This window comes from Lissotriton vulgaris, chromosome 1_1 (genome assembly GCF_964263255.1).
Source record: "Lissotriton vulgaris chromosome 1_1, aLisVul1.2, whole genome shotgun sequence".
In the NCBI taxonomy this organism is placed as follows: Eukaryota; Metazoa; Chordata; class Amphibia; order Caudata; family Salamandridae; genus Lissotriton; species Lissotriton vulgaris.
Window position 1 is genome coordinate 985598449 of NC_141685.1, and position 17476 is coordinate 985615924.

Below are 17476 nucleotides of genomic sequence, written 5' to 3' on the forward strand. Positions count from 1 at the left end.
CCCACTGGCTGCGGGTGCATAGGTGCGAATTCGTGTCGGGTTTCTGCGTTGAAGTCTATGGAGCCGGAAAGAAAAGATGCTGCAGCCGACAAGGAGGAAGATGTCCGGTGTGATCCAAGGGTGGATCAGGAATGCTAAAGACCTGAAAGCAGAGGGGAAAATGTTCACAGTCACTAGCCAGTGACTGGAGTGGAACCAGAAAGGAACCAGATGCTGTTGTCGCGATCAGGTGAAGAGTGGACGCTTGACTCTGCAGCCAAGTGGACCAGGAGGTGTCTTCGACGACCAGGATGGAGGCACAAGCTGTCCCACGCAGGCTCTCGCTGTCGGCGGTGTTGGTTCCGGATTCGGCGTCAACAGGCCTTGGCAAAGGCAACCCACGTGGTGAGTGGAAAAGGTGTCTGGTGCGGACCAGGAGGGTCCAGGGTGCTTCTCCTTTGCAGGGAAGCAAGGGCCAGTCTGGAGCAGCCAGACCAGCAGTGTTGATGTCGTGGATTGTCGTCTAGGAGGCCACTAGACAGCCGGCAAGTGACCAGACAACGCGTCGAGCAGCAAACAGGCAAAAGGGCCCCACGCAGATCTCGTGGATGCTGGAGGGCTGGTCTTCGGTGCAGGAGCTGCTCGGGGCTGGGGCTTCTCAATCCCCAAAGCACTTCGTCGAGGTTACCTCAGAAGTCATGCTGGAAGCGAAGTGCAGTTTCTCCAAGATGGCCGGTCCCACGTGTCTCGTCGCACCCACGGATCTCAGCTGTGCTGCAGATGTGAGTTGAGGTCGGAGAGGTCTGGGAATCCGGGTCTCGTCGGGCTCTGAAGTCTGGATCCTCGAGGGAAGACGACAAAGTGAAGCTGCTGGACGCTTGATGGTCTTTAGGGGGATAGTGAGTGTGTTAGCAGTAGTTCTTTATATCATTAGGCGGAATCCTTGCTCATATAATTTGAATCAAAAGTCCATTTTGTATAGAGAGATGCTCTTTATTTATTTAGGTAAAAAACATGAACAGCCGACACGTGTTTCGCCCCCTGTGGTGATTCGCGCCAGGGCTTTTTCAAGCCTATTTACATTACAATTTGTTCTTTTCAGTTCTTCATCATAGTTTGTATTACTTTTCAAACAAAGTCTGGTTTTTCAAAATAAAAATCTCTTTCCTTTGCTTAGAATCTGGAAACTGGGTCAAATCTCCAGTCTTGTAAATGTCGAACTGAAGAACTGCACTCCTGTGAAGAAATACTTGTACCGCCCCATAAGAACACTTCAGGCTCTCTTACAGCCGTCCTCTCCGCTGCTCTGGTGTCAGAGCCCCCCTCCTCCGCTCTGCAACCTAGTCAGATGCCCACCACACACACAACTCTGTAGAAACTACAGAGTTGCAGAGCGGAGGAGGGGGGCTCTGACACCAGAGCAGCGGGGAGGACGGCTGTAAGAGAGCCTGAAGTGTTCTTAAGGGGCGGTACAAGTATTTCTTCACAGGAGTGCAGTTCTTCAGTTCGACATTTACAAGACTGGAGATTTGACCCAGTTTCCAGATTCTAAGCAAAGGAAAGAGATTTTTACTTTGTATTACTTGTCAAACAAAGTCCGGTTTTTCAAACTATGATGAAGAACTGAAAAGAACAAATTGTAATGTAAATAGCCTTGCAAAAGCCCTGGCGTGAATCGCCACAGGGGGCGAAACACGTGTCGGCTGTTCATGTTTTTTACCTAAATAAATAAAGAACATCTATCTATACAAAATGGACTTTTGATTCAAATTATATGAGCAAGGATTCAGCCTAATGATATACAGAACTACTGCTAACACACTCACTATCCCCCTAAAGACTTTACTGTTCAAAACTCAAGAGGTCCAGAGTTTTTTTGAGTGTGTTCTCTCTACAAAAACCATGTGAACACTGATATGGACTTGGATTCTTCCTTGGACCACTCTCCCTCTCTAGAAACTGGACGCTTGATGGTGCCTGCTTGTGCAGGGTGGACACTCCTTGCCCACAAGGGAGATTTCTTCAGTCTTCTGTAGCAGAATGTTGAAGTCCAGAGTTTCTTCTTGTAAATTTTCAAGTCAGGAATAATCTAATCTGGAATGGGACCAGCTCCTACCTTTATCCTGCTAAAGGGGGCTGCACTATCACTGGGTCCCTCCTATGGGTGGGACCAGGAAGGGGGGTGGTTACACCCCCTATCCTTTGTCCGGTTTCGCGCCAGAGCTGGGGCTGGAGTGCCCCAGCAACTGGTTTGAGCCGGTGTATGCACAGGGCACCATGTGTGCCCCAGGCATGTCTCATTCCTTTCAGCCCTGTCCTACCCGATACACAAAATCCTGTCTGGGGTGGTGCTAGCACCTCCCAAGGCAGGAAACCCTTTGTCCAAGCCTCCCTTGCTGGAAGAACTCCCAGCAGCAGGAGGTCAGACTTGTGTCTGTGGTGGCAGCATCCATTTTGTGATGCTGAGGCTCGAGTTGACTTTAACCGGGGTTCACAGTTAGGTACATGTCGTGTCCCTCTAAAAGGGTGGAATGCTACCCCCGTCGCCAGAATTGGCGAGGGGGTAGTATTCCAATTCGTATGACACCTTACTCGACATGTTCTGATAATGCTATGCCAAAGTTAGCAATAACCGCAAGGTTATAATGCACTTAAGAGTATATGGTATAGCGTTGTCATGGAAACAGCTAAAGGACTTGGTTCCGAAAGCTGTAGACAGGCTCAGCTCATGCCAGAGCACTATCTCACATAATTCCAAGCACTCTGCCTCCAGGATTGTTAAGGCCTGCCATAGGAATGACTTATAGGAGTATATGTGTCCATTCTAGGTTTAGATATAGGTATACTATTTCTACAGCCAAGGGTGATTACACCACCTTGGCCCAGCTGATTGATCAGCCAGTTGTGTCAGATTTGGATGGCCAGCCAGGGGTGGCATAATACATGCTGTAGCCCCTGGTAGGCCCTGGGTGCACCTATGCCCTGGGTACCTAAGGTACACTGTACAGGGGCTGATAAGGTGACCCAGTATCCAATTAGATATGTAACTAAGGTACATGGAGTCCATTTTAACAGAGAGAGCAGGAAGCCTGGGGTCCTGAATAGCAGGATCCCAGGCCAACTAAGTCGAAAACCAGCAAAACACTAGGCAAAAAGTTGGGGGCAACCATAGTCAGATATCCACCTTCCTACATAACACCCCCCCCCCACCCCCTAAACGAAGGAGATAAGGCTATCCTTGACCAGGTAAGCCTATATTGCCTGAGTGGCCTTATGAGGAGGTGCATGCTCTGGCATGGTTACCCCCGATCTCATGGTCCACTAAGCAATCGATCACCCTAAGGGTATCTGAGGGTCTCCACCATAGGGAATCTCTACCTGTGGTGTGTTTTGGCAAAGTAAAAGGCTGGTGTTGGGATGGAGTATTGAAGTGAGACTCCACTAATGTTGGGCTCAACTTCCTACAATCACTATCCACCATATATGCCTTTCTTTCCAGGACTGAGTTGCAATGTGCTCTCAGGGTCAACCTCTGGCTACCTAAAGCTGGAGGCTGGGTCCCTCGGTTTGGCTTACTGGAGGGACAGGTCAGGTTTGGGGCTCTTAGGTCCCAGGTTCGACTGTGCCCAATAGTGTCCATCTGTGGGAGGTCCCTAACTAAGTTTAAGGGGGATCCCTCAGGAGTTTGTTTCATTTTCACTTGGCTAGGTCTGCTAGCTTCAGTGCCCTTAATCTGCCGATTGTGGAGTTCTTTTGGACAGGGGGCCCTTTGGGGTCCACCACTGGCCTCTCGGACCTCTACAGCCCTGGGCTGACTGAGGCAGGGTAGAGAGGGGCATGTTACCTGCTCCAGACTGGGTCCCACCTTGGAAGGGTCCACTGACATCAGGGGTTCTGCCAGGCTAGGCCTGACTACCTCTGGGGCAGTTTCTTCACAAGGGGTAAGATCAGTTCCCTGAGGAGGCTGATCCTTTCCTAAAGTCTGGTGGGAGGGAGATTTCCCTTCCTCCTCAATGGTCTCTGTTTGAGTGGAGTGATCCATAGTTTCAGGCTTCACAACACTATTATCTGTCTGAGTTTGGGCTGTGGCCATCACAGCCCCACCAACCTTTTCAGGAGGGGACTCAGTTTGGGTATGGGCTGTTACCATCACAGCCCTGCTAACCTTTTCAGGGAAGGAATCTGTCTGAGATTGAGCTGAGACTGGAACAGCCCTCCTGACCTGTTCAGGGAGGACATCTTGGACTGGAGCTGTGGCCATCACTGCCCCACTAACCTTACCATGGAGGTTTACCATTTTAAAATGGATGTCTTGCTCTACCTCAGCCCAGGCTGAGATCTCTAAATCATTCCCCAGTAGGCAATCTACAGGCAGGTTTGAGGACACTGACACTCTCTTGGGACCAGTGACACCTCCCCAGCTGAGATTGACCACTGCCATGGGATGATCTCTCTGTACTCCATCAATGTTGGTCACCTGGTATGTGGCTCCAGGTATAAGTTGCCTTGAGGGGGACTAGGCTCTGTCACCATGGTGATGCTAGCCCCTGTGTCTCTATAGGCCTCAACTTTTAGACCATTGATGAGGGGCTCCTGTCTGTACTTGTCTAAAGTGTTGGGACAAGCAGTGAAGTTGGCAAACCCCATGCCAGTCTCACAGACAAGAGTATCTGTAGTAGGGGACCTGGTTAGGCCAGAGTCCACCTGAGTTCCCCAAGTATATCCAACTAAATTCTTGGGGGCACTCCCACCACCTGGGGGATTACTACTAGTAGTAACAGGAGGTGTTGGGTTATTACCTGGAGAAATATTTTCCTTATTGTTGGCCTTTGGGCAAATGCTATCAGTTTTCTAATGGCCTACCTGTTTGCAGGCATGGCAATAAGGTTTCTTTTGGGTATTAGAAGGATTCTGGGACCCACCCCCTTCAGAGGATTTTTGGGGCCCTTTTGTGGTTTGATCTGTAGATTTATTCCCACCCTTCTCTTGAGGCTTGGTTGATTCTTTCTTTTGGTCACCACCCTCGTTCTTAGGCCTAATCCTGGTTCTGACCCATGTGTCTGCCCTCTTACCCAATTCTTGTGGAGAGGTCAGATCAGAGTGCAAATTGTTAAAAAATAAAAAAAGACAGGAAAAGGCATATTAATGGTCAGGCTGCAGCCTTTGGCGTGTTCGGACTTCAGTTCTCAGAGTTTGAAGTTTACTTTGATAGAAAATATAGCACAAGCTTGAGTTTTCCAAAATTCACATGAATACTGGCTGTTGCTAGGTCTAGTTTTAATTCTTTTGACAATGAATCCATATATCAATTTCCCGGAAATTCCATAAACCTCTACAAAAATGCATTGATCAGTCAATTTGGATAAAGGTGTGTTACGTGCATGCATTAAGATTTCTTATTTAGACCAGTTGTGATGAGAAAAAAGGAGCTTAAGAAAAACAAAAATGACAGCATAGGTATTGAACGCAAAAAATAATTCAACGTTCCCAAAGAAAATAGTAAATGTGTAAGTAATTAATAAGCAAACAGTCAAGATTTCTCAATCTCCTGGCAGGGAAAGGGATAGATCTGTTTTATGAGTGTTGGGCCACAGTGATGGAAAAATGCACACTGTCTGCATCGGTTAAACTGTAAGGTAATATATTTTTTTATTTAAGAAGTTTTATATAGCGCTGGCTGGACCCAGGAGTATCAGAGCGTTTTACAAGGTGTTTCCATACAGGTACAGTGTGTATAAGCACAGACAATGGAATAATAAAAGAGCAAGTCCACATAGGATACATGACATCTAGATAAGAGAGTAAAAACAAATTGCTAGACATTATGATTATTACAAAATAGCGGTCACAGTTTGGCAGGAAGCCTCACTTAAGTATACAAAAGAAAACATGCAAGAGAACTGAGGGTCATGAGGAGGGGAGGTAAGGTGATCAGATAGAAGGAAAGGGAGTTGGCCAGGCGGGAGGTCACAAGTCATATGCGGAGCAGCCAGTCGGGGTGATGCAGAGGGGCGAGGCTACCAGGGAGTGATTAGAAACCCCAGTATTTATTAAGGAGAAGAAGTTTGAGTTCTTTTTTGAAGCTGGGGTAGGACTGGTTACAGCGGAGGTCTTTTGGGAGGGCATTCCAAATAAGTGGGGCATTGCCTGAAAAGGAGAGTGACAGAGTGGAATTCTTTTTCTGAAGGGGGGGGATAAGTAGGAGGGTGTTGGAGCTTCTCAGCGATCCCGTGCAGCCTGCTTTGGTCAGTTTGTTGGAGAGCTATGTCGGTGTGTTTTGGTGAAGGATTTTGTGTGTAATGCAGGCTGTTTTATAAGTGGATCTGCCTTCAATGGGGAGCAATTTAAGGGATTTAAGGGCGGGAGAGATGTGTTCAAATCGTTTGCAGTCTGTGATGAGCCTAGCCGCGAGGTTGAGCACAGATTTAAGGGGTGCCAGGGGGGGTTTGGGAATTCCGGTGAGGATGGCATTGCCGTAATCAATGCGCGATAGAGCAAGCGATTGGACTGCCAGTTTAAAGTCATCAATTGGGATGAAGGGCTTCGTTTTTTTAAGTTTACGGAGGGTAAAGAGGGCTCCTTTGGCAGAGTTGTTGATGTGTACGTTGAGAGTTAGGCGGTTGTCAAGGGAGATGCCCAAGGATTTGACTGAGGTGGCTAGGGATAAGGAGCAGTTGAGGGCGTTAAGGTCTGTGATCCACTTTTGGATAGGGAGCTGGTTGTTTTTTGGGGAGAAAAGAATAATTTCCGTTTTTTTTTGGGTTAAGTTTGAGATGGTTCGAGTGGAACCAGGCTTGAATTTTGATGAGGGTGTTGTTGAGGTGGAGGATGTCAGCATGGTGTTTTATCTTATGGTAGAGTTGTGTATCGTCAGCGTAGAGGTGATAGTTAATCCCTGCTAGTTTGAGAATGAGGGTGAGAGGTTCCATGAAGAGGTTAAAGAGAGAGGGAGATAGTATGGATCCTTGTGGAACTCCTAGAGAGATGGGGGAGGGGTTAGAAAGGCAATTGTGGATTTTAATTTGCTGAGCGCGGTGTTGCAGGTATGAGACAAACCAATTATGAGTCATGCCATTAAGGCTGAATCGTTCTTTAAGGACTTTGAGAAGAACAGAGTGGTTAACGGTATCAAACGCTGCGGAGAGATAGAGGAGGATCAATAGGCTAGATTCGCCATTGTCGAGGGAGTGGTGGATGTCATCTATAATGTTAAGCATGTCGGTTTCGGTGCTGCAGCCTAGTCCAAATTTCCTGACTGGACCACATAGTAATGGCATATTATCCATGTTTCCATATATGGCATTAATATGTGCTCCAGTCTGGAAGTTTGAACTAGTATTACCATGCAGTTTAACAGATGCAGACAGTGTGCATTATTCCATCACTGTGGCCCAGCACTCACAAAACAGATGTCTCAGTCACTTGTTCTTCCCAGAACAAGTTGACTAGGGTCGAATTTGGCATCCACATCGTCACGTTCAACACCCACCTTTTATGCATGCTGGCTAAACAAACAAGATTTTTTTGCAACTCACCCTCGCCGCCCCCCTTTTTTCCTCACCCGCTGGTAAGGATTCAGCTATAATTCCTTGTTAGTGAATCCACTTTCTTAGAGGCAGTCAATGCACACAAGTGTCCTGCAAAAGCATACAAGTACTATCAAATTATACAAAGAATTGGATCAGTTGAGTTGGAAGTCTCAAGTATACGCATAGTCTGTTTTCCTGAAGCTTTCCGACCGACCTGCTTCCTCCAGTCAGCACTTTCGGGAGCTTGTTCATTACCCTGAGATCCAAAGGTCAGCATATCAAAAAGATTTGACACACACAGCGAACCATTCCTGAACACCGCAAGAACTCAGATCAAGAGCGTTGTTACCACAAATACACTCTGACAGACACAATCTTATAGACATGATATTTTAGTGTAACTTTAAAAACTACATCCAGATATACAGACTGATTAAAAACAAACATGTTACATTTGCTTCTGTTAAGGAGAAATTCTCCAGGGACGAAGCACATCCCTTCCTACACAGGCCTTGCCACTTTGAGCTAGAGCTGACCCACTAGTAATACCACCAACAGTACAATGGTAATTGTGGGTAATATCATGTAGATCTACTATCATAATCCACTATGGCAGACTTCCTAATTGGCACACCAACCTTTTCAGTCAGATTTTCTATGTAGGCGCAAGATGGTTTCTGTGGTAGTGAAATTACAAAGGCATTTCAATGCAAGAGTGGAATTTAACAAAACATGATAAAATACTAAAAATGGCAACATGTTTTTAACGTCAGCAAAGCTTAATTAATTCTACAGGCCCATCACCATTCCACCCAAGAAGTGTACATTGTGGTGAGTCTGAGCTCTGGTTAATTTAACCAAAATTGATATAATGGAATAATGTTTCATGTTCTCAGCGCACCATCGTTTGGGGGAAAACATGGGAATCTTATGTTGAACAATACGTGTGAAATAAAGACAGTCTAGGACAGTTTGCATGCCTGCCCTTAGGTTACATCCAGCAAACTTGATAACAAGTGTCGCCAATGGTAGACATTTCTTGCTAGAAGTATCACCAATTGAGATTGGGGGAGAGTAGTGAAGGGGAAAACTATTCAAATTAGAGTTACGTGACTTTGTCCTGTAGCTCGGTGTGCAAATGACAACGCTGCACTTTGTGTTCATTTTATAGAATCCTCTAATTTGGGTGGGAAATGCGTTCATTGCAAACAAGACCTAAATTTATAGTGTATTAGATAATCACCCTTCAGTTAACTATAAAAAAAACCTTAGGTAATGTGCAACCCACATTTGTTACAATAGGTATGTCACATTTAAGTGTGAAAGCTACATTTGACAGAATATGCAGTATTGTAATGGTTTAAAATAAATACCCCATATAGCAGTATGGGTTAATCATTGTGCACATAATGGCCATGAAGTGTACATGGACACAGTCAAGCTAGCAGAGGTGCTTTCTCCGACCAAGAACGCCTCATACTATGTTCACATTTTGTAATAAAAAGTTTGAGTTAAAAAGTGCATTAAAAACAAGTGTGTTTCGGATTAGAACATACAGATATGCCAATCTAAGCCATTGTTTAAAAAGGGGGTAATGGAGTGATTTTGATCAAAGGGGATGCTTTCTTACACAAGTCGAAATGGGTTCCAAACTGATTCATCAAAAGCTCAGCTTAGCTCCACAGAATTCGAGCTGCAGTTTGGGCTGCATTAAAGCAAAACTTAAAACTCCTATATTTCTTCATATAAATTAAATTGCAAAGGTAAAAATTGCAGGTTTTCTCCAAGCATAGTCACGGCAGACAGTTCTGTGTGCAATTTCAAGTAAACCTAAGACATAATCTGGGTGTTCACTGTACAAACACAATGATTTCCTCGCTATACAATAAGGCCATGTTCATTGCAAAATCTTCCAGTGACATCTGTAGTATGGCATGTCCCCAACAGCCTGTGTTTCAGAATGTAGCCAAGAAGGGTGTAAAAGCAAAGTTATGGTTTTATAATTTGGGGGACAAAGGCTAGCTCCACTAGCAGCATCACCTCTGTACTAACACTTTTGTGGGACAGGTGGGGTGGAGGAAATTGGCAACATGTCTGGATGGCACTGCCCCCTGTCAGTGCTCTCTTAGGGTCGCAAGGCCGAGAATGAAAGAACTTCTGAGACGTCAAACTCCAAGATAAGGTATGTGTGTGGTGAGTGCCCATCTTCCAGCTTACATATGTGCTGAGGAGTTGGACTCCAGAACCCAACACCGAAGGAATGCTATTTGTTCTGGAGAAGTGTTTGGAGTGGACAACATCTCCAGTACGAAATGTTTAAGACTGTCATTCGAGCCACACTAGGAGTCCTCCTCCTTCCTGGATAAAAAGGTCTGATCAGGAATCCGTTCTTAGAGTCACAGCTTGGGAGGGACTCCACCTCCGAGATTGGATGTTCAGAAGAAGCGTTGGCTCCACTTAGAACCTTAGAGGGCACGGAGGTTATGTAGTCCATCCTGCACAAACAATTCGCTGAGAGGCAGTCATGGAAGATCAGTTGATCACAAGCGTGTCATCGTCCATGGAAGATCTGCTACAGAGGAAGGAAAAGAAGAAAGATCTATGACAGCAGTTCTCGTTATAGCAGCTTAATTTACAGCGACACCCACCTTCTCATCAAAGTGCCCTCTTTTCATTGTACAGATGCACATTTCTTCAAGAAGTTTCTACAGTTCCCACTTCACCAGAAAACTATAAAACTCTCAGAATCCATTGTGTCTCTACAAATGCACTGCTGTCAGTCATCTTGCAGTCTACCACACACTGCACCTTAAATTTCGGCCATAGGTTTATAGACCAATGGCTTCATTTTCACTGGATGCATTCCCTTCTATTCTAATTGACTCTTCTGCTGTGGTTCTACCTTGCATTTCACCCCAATATTCTGCAACTGTCCATCCATCCATCCATCCCATCTGTTCTTCCTGAATCTTTGTAACTTTCCACTGTATTCTAATAAAATGCCACATCTCTCATCATTGTTACATTCTTGATCGGACATGAGAACTACAACCACTGGCGCTAAAAAGAAAACTTATTATTAGACTAACTAAATCCATCGGAGAATATCAGTGTAAATAGTTGCCTTTGGTGAAGAACATGGAACCTTCAGGCTCCACCAGTGGGTGAAGGAGCAGCCACTGCTACTTGCAATACCCAGGACTCTTGGCTTCACACTCAACTTTGAAATACAATGCCGACTACAACAAGACCACTAACTGCCATCCGTCTCAACTACCATACCTCTAAAGCAAAAGGTAGGCCCTAATATCGGGGCCAGAGAAAGCACACAGCAGACAAAGCCTACTTCAGAACATTTCCAGCATACCCCAAACCAGCTCAATAGATCCCCACAATACAAAGGTTTGTTGAGATCCTTAACTACTTTAGGGGCGACCACTGGGTGGACGAAATTGCCTGGCTTCAAAGAAAGGAATAAAACAAGGTCTCACATTAGCAGGTAGTACAATAATAAACTTGACATTCTCATGAGACGTGAAAGGAATCGGACACTAATATGTTAACATTGACATGACGAAGACACAGTGTAATGCAAAATCTATAGAACTTATAACAGATATGAAGAGGAGAAAAGGGTGACCGTTTCAACCACATTAATGAGAAAAAGCAACTGAAGGATATATTCAATGCCTCACGCAAATTACCCAAAACTGAAGCAATAAGAAAAGGAACCATGATGAACAGCTATATACCACGAATACCCAACAGCCATTGAATTCAGAATAAAAATGTTTCATGGGGACATAAAGAACTCATTAGACTCCACCAGCGCTCATTTCTCCACTATGCTTTGCCACTTGATTTGGTGCCCTCAAACTCACGCCGAGGTAAAGCGGCTGCAGACATTGAGAAATTCTCTTGTATCGTTTGAACAAGACTTCTGACGTCACAGATCTATTCAATGCATTAACAGCCAAGGAGATACGGTTTTGGTTGAAAAAGGATTTTTATCCTGTTATTTTTTTACCCAAAGTTTTTTTTTACTCCGCAGTTCCTGGGCTTTCCTGAGTTTATGATGTAATGAATACAACAGAAAAAAAGACCTTTAACAGAGTGGATTTGTATCACTGTCACAGTCTTTGACAAGTTCCAATCCTTCAGTCTCAATCAGAGTCAACTAACAGGATTCACTGGTATAAAACCTACATATGGGGTTCCACAGGTCTCTGCCATCACACTACTACTTCCTAACAGACACATACACCCACTGACCATACTAACTGAACACCTGCAGTTTAAAACTTTAAATGTATGCAAACACTCCTTTTCACCTTTACCTGAAAATCAAAGATGGGAATGTAATCTGACATCACACTGTGCCTAAACCATGCATCGCCAGGTAACGAAAGCTTTGCATGACTGTGAAACCAGAACTAATTTGTGACCAAGTGGTCTCTGCCCTTGCGCCTTCCCATTCCTAGTCAAATGGATGAGTGACCTCCGTGTAACATCTGATGCTGCAAGGGGGGTGTAACATGAATCTGCTCTCAACAGCCTCAAATTCAGACATTTTTATCGCTCCTCCAAACACTCCAAGAGGAGCTTGCCAGTCCTTTGTCACGATCAACTGCATTCTTGCAAAGTGGTCTATACAAGCATCTGAACTAAAATGGAAAAAAAATAAATGGGACTACATGAAACTTGCATTAAAAGCCCTCTATGCTCTTTCTTGGAAGCGAAGCTCTGCGCAGCAGGAGCAAAGCATATGGAATTGAGACTTTTAGACACATGTAGAGGCAGTGCGCATGCTACATTCCACTGAGGATGCCTGTGTTCTGCTGATAAAAGTAAAAAATTCTGAAAGGAAACAGGAGGGGAAATGTCTGGGAGATCAGAGTACAGAACTATGCAAAACTCTCTTCAGCCCTGGTAGCGCAACCAAACTACCTAATCTAAATGGAAACAGTAAAACCAGAATAGTTGAGTCTAACCTATCACTAGGAGCAAAGAGCCTAGAAACAGTAACAAGTAACACAGGATTGCTATAGTGACATACAATAAATCAGTTTTGTGTACTATCCATCATTTACTATCCAGAGTACCACTTTGCTTTAACTCCGAACAATTCTGACCCCAAACTGAATAAAATAAAATGGGCAGCTGTCTGTTGAACATTAACATAGCCTAATCACAAAGTTAGTCTGTAATTCAGCACTTATAAATGCATTTACGACCCTGCAATCCCATCCCAATGACTGCTTATCCAGTAGACAAGGGTCATCCAACATAGGTCTAGTACCGCAGAATCCAAGCCAGATTATCAGAATAACCACCTACCGTGCACAGGATTTCTATTTAGAATCACGACCAGTAAATGTACCCTGTATTGAGATTCCAGGAAACCTTGCATTCCAGTAGCTCCTGGCTCTGCCTCCCACCCCCAATTCTGTCATATTTTCAAGATCATTGACCTTCACTGCATCAGAACCCTATGATAAGGGTAGATGTAACATACCGTTGACAGCAGCAAAAAATGGAGCAAGCAGAGGTGCTTGGATTTCGGAATTTGCCAGATCCGGGGCTGTCCTTGCACTCAGCAATGTACGCATAAAGGGCAGTCACCTGCTTGTCTTCCATGCTCTGGAGCTAGAATAAGTAAACAACGTAAATAAACCATTCAGATTGCGGACTGCCTTTGCGCATAATACAGAGGTGTTGTGGTACATAGGAGTCTCACCCAGTGTGTAAATAGCTCATGTTTCACCTAGAATCACTAACTATTACCATCAACAGGTGTCTACAAATTAAACTCTTATGATTCGGATCAAAATTGGAGCTAACCTCAAAAGTTGTTCAGAACGATATTCAGCCAGCAAGACAACCAGGGTGCAAGGCTATCGGGATGCCTGGTGGAAATTAATGACCAGTTTTTCCTACATATGATAAAGAAAAGTTACTTACCAGTATCACTATCAACTCCAAGTTTAATGCTTCACCCTAATCATCCTACTTGGAGGCTTTACAAAGATAATAAGTCGGCTACATGAACAGATCCAAGACGATGCAGGGTCAGAGTGTGCTACAGAAATCTTCTCAAATGCATGACAGCACATGTAAGGCTCTTGCTATTAATGAAGTAAAGAGGCTAACAAAGTGAAAATACATCCTATAAAGTGTTCTTTTGCTTCTCGAATCTGACGGCTGATACCATCAACCAAATCAAATTGAATAAGACACAGCAAGTTTTTTTATGCACTGATCCCACCGTGGCCAACACACGAATTCAGTTACTACTTTTCAACGGCATTATGGCCACTAAAATATGGATTTGACAGATGTTTTTGGGAATTACTGCTAAGCGCCTTTTAATAATTTGGAGGGACCTGCAAGTCTCAAGATGGCTATGCACGGTTTGTGCTTCAAGCCAGTCCATACTAATGTCCCAATCTTTCAGAATGGAATCAGACTTACATTATGGACACCAATACACATCAAAAAGGCACTGGCAGGAATGGTTCATATAGGGAATTGTGTAGGCTGAGATAATAGAACTAATTCAAACTCTTCCTTTGCCTGTATTTTAGCATAACTGTGAAATAGCATCGCTGCCGACATTAAGGTCACTGATCTTGATACTGCAGTGAGCACTACTGAATTATCTCATAACAGACAGAGGCACATCTCGCCCTAATGTCAGTCTCTCCAGCCATGTCATGCAGGCCTCTAACCCTACCATAAATTGGCATTGTGTCATCCCAGCAAGGAAAACTATTAACCATCCTGTTACCAACCTGTTACTTAACAGTTGCAGCGAACTCAACTCTCACCACACCACTACTAACCTGGAAGCCAGCAGCACTAACTTCAGCTGCAACCATCTGGAAGCAACCTGTCCAGAGCAACAACTCCAATCTGATGATCCCTCTAAACTCTCCTAGCCAACTAGGCCTGAAAAATAATCTCATTGGTTACTAAACCCTGTTCTAAGGGCCTACACAATTAATATAGCAAACACCTTTCTGGACATAGCAATGAAAGTATGCACTAATCAGAACAAACCATTATTTTCTTTCTTGCACCAATAGTACACAAATGATTTACATCTACACCAAATCCCGCGTGCCAGCCAAACCGGCGCAAGCAACAATCTTCTGAAATGCTAACACAACATACAAACACCCAGGCACTGGTAGGTTTTTAGAGTATGGCTGTCCTGTGCCCCGTTTGCTGGTCCTGATCTTTATTAGAGAAAGGGGAGACACTAAACATGCATTTGCCCCCTCTTGGGGGCCTCAGGAGGGAAGTGAGGAACATTCACTACCAATCTTTTCAAGGCAGTGGCTCAAACAGGGCTGATGAGCAATGTCTCAATTACATTCGATAGATACCCCTGCACCACACCGGGTCTGGTCATACAGGTGGACAGCTGTTCTCCACATACTCACCTTGATAGTTTCGTAGGAGCCAGTGATTACGGCAATGAAGAGGCTGAGCACCATATAGATGAAGAGGCTGATGAAGGTGTAGAGGTAGACCTGGCTGAAAAGCCACACCAGGTAACTGTTCTGCTGCATCTCCGCAAACGTTACAAACATGTCGTCTCCATTGATGAGCGAAAAGAGGCACTCTGATACCATGGACAAGGAACGGAACTGCAAGACATGAGGAGAACATGTAATTGTATAAGAATCACACAGAGTGTAGGGGGGGGGAGAAAAGGCTAATCTGACACTGTGGACAAGGAATCCAACAGCAAGAAAAGACTGGGGAAAGGTCATTTTAAGGGAAGACTCGCAGGGATGCACAGAGCAGAAGCAGACACCCAAGCAATACTGATAAGGTGTGAAACTGCAAGCAAAGAGAAGATATGTCATTAAAGAGGAACTGACATCATAAACAAGGGGTGGAACTGCAACTAAAGAGATTGGGCATGTCATTTAACAGGAAGCATCAAAAAAGGTACATTGAGAGGGAGAACAGGGACATGCCATTGTAAAAGAAACCTCAAATAGAGAGGCATGGGGAGGGAGAAAATTGCACTTCGACACAGACAAGAAGTAGAACTGAAAGCAAAGGCAAAGAGGGACAAGCCGTTATAAAGGAAACCTCATGGAGATGCATGGAGTGTGAAAACAGGGCACCAGGACAACAAGAAGAAAGAGCAGAATGCAAGGAAAAAAAGTGACTCCCCAAACACCACCCACTTCCTCTGAATCACCCCGCCATTAGACAAGCCAAAAACATCCATCGTGTCCAAATTTTCAAATCTAATCATTAGCTAAATGTAGCTTTGGATTGAGCCCCATGACCATCCTGCTGAACAGGAGTAATCATTGGCACTCACCACTCAGGGGAAGAGAATGGAGGGGTGAGAGGGCGGGGTGGGGTTATAAAAGTTCCTAAGATTCTGTCAGGCTGAAACATTAACCTGTCAATCTGCCCAATACAATGCACAACCAGACACAGACACAGTTTCATAATTTTATGAGCAGGTCAGTGGCATACCAGTGGAAGCAAGGTGCCCAAAGCCTACAATACTCCAGGACAAAGCCTCCACCATAGACGGACTGTTCTCCCCCCCCAAAAGGGTGAGTGAATGTATGTTAAGTGAAGCAGGACAGTGTTGGTCTACAAGTGTAAGGAGAACATGTTAAAAAGGTATGCGTAATAATGGGAAACATCTGAAACACAAGCACGTATCCCAGGAGGTGGGAGGAAGCATGTAAATCCACTACAAACTACAAAGTTACTGGTAAGATTTACCACTTGTAGCATGTGTAGCTGTAGATCACATGCTTGGTTAGACTGAAAAACAGTATTCGCACTCTAAAGCAGTGGCTTGCGAACATGATTATGTTTGGAACAATGTTCTAATGACTGTTTGCCAGACCTGTGCTTCTTTATCGGTAGAAATGTGTACAGTACATAGTAATGTTGGTAAAGATGTGTGGAGTAGGCCATGTACCTTCTTTACAGATGGCTGCAAGCAATATAATCCCAAGGAAGGCTGTAGTGGCTTTTTAGTGCGTGTAATGCGTTCTAGGCACAGCATGTTTGTTGGGCTTTAGCAAAACAAACCTGAATACACTTCCCTAGCCATCTTGCAAGCCCGACTAAGAAACAGAATTACCTAACTGGGGTTTAGCAAAAGCAATAAACAGTTGTTTCGTTTTGCCTATATGTTTGGAGTGATTGATACATGCACTGAGAATGTGTATAATGCTCTTTCTGCAACTGACTGAGGGAGTGGAAACAAGATCAGTAGGTCAATGGTCGGACTGACTACCATCTTCAAGAAATTCTAGTTTGTCCTACGGATCAGTTGATGATTTTTTTATGAACTTGAATGAAAGGCTACTCCATTGTTAGCAGCTTTCAATACACTAACTCTAAACAAAGAAATACGTTTTTACAGAAGGCCTTTGAGCATCCCGCAAAATGAGTACACAACGCCCAAGAAGTTGCAGATATTTAGAGACTTAGATCTTAGATGCAAAATCTTAAGATACATTCCCTTGAGATTTGGGTGCCGTAGTTGCCCCCGATGCAGAGTTAGAAAGTCTACTCTCAGGATAACATTTTGTGTGGCTGAATGGACATATCATGGTTGTCTGGGCCATATTGAAGGAATAAGAATTCGTCTTATGGACGCTGGTCTCATTTTCCTCACAACATACAGAATAAGTAGTAGTGGAGGAAAAAGGTATGCCAATATCCCTGACCATTTCACCCATTAAGTGTTGCCAGTAGACTGCAGACATGGGTACCTAAAGGCAAAGCTTGAGCATTTTGTGTTTTCTTAGGTGGTCAACAGATCAACAATGGTGTTCTCCATTTCTGATAGTACTCCTGAAGCACATTACAAGTTGTTGTTGTTGTTGTTGTTTTACCATCTTAGATTCTGTTGAACTGTGGGATCACCCAACACTACACCTTCCCACTGACCCGTCACTTGGGACCATTGCCTG

At 44.4% G+C, this 17476-nt stretch overlaps 1 protein-coding gene across 2 annotated transcripts in view; it reads right to left on the bottom strand.

Annotated features, from left to right (window-relative positions):
- Window positions 1-7884: 7884 nt before the first annotated feature.
- The window catches only part of MCOLN1 (mucolipin TRP cation channel 1), a 209339-nt gene continuing 199747 nt past the window's right edge, over window positions 7885-17476 (bottom strand). Inside the window, exons 12-14 of one of the 2 annotated variants that reach the window (XM_086960614.1) lie at window positions 14954-15160; window positions 13024-13154; window positions 7885-10080 (exon numbers count right to left, since the gene is read on the bottom strand). In XM_086960614.1, coding sequence (XP_086816740.1) covers window positions 10041-10080; window positions 13024-13154; window positions 14954-15160 — 378 coding nt within the window. In that variant the 3' untranslated portion in view covers window positions 7885-10040. The remainder of the gene's footprint in view (window positions 10081-13023; window positions 13155-14953; window positions 15161-17476) is intronic. The other variant, XM_086960622.1, reaches the window with a different exon arrangement.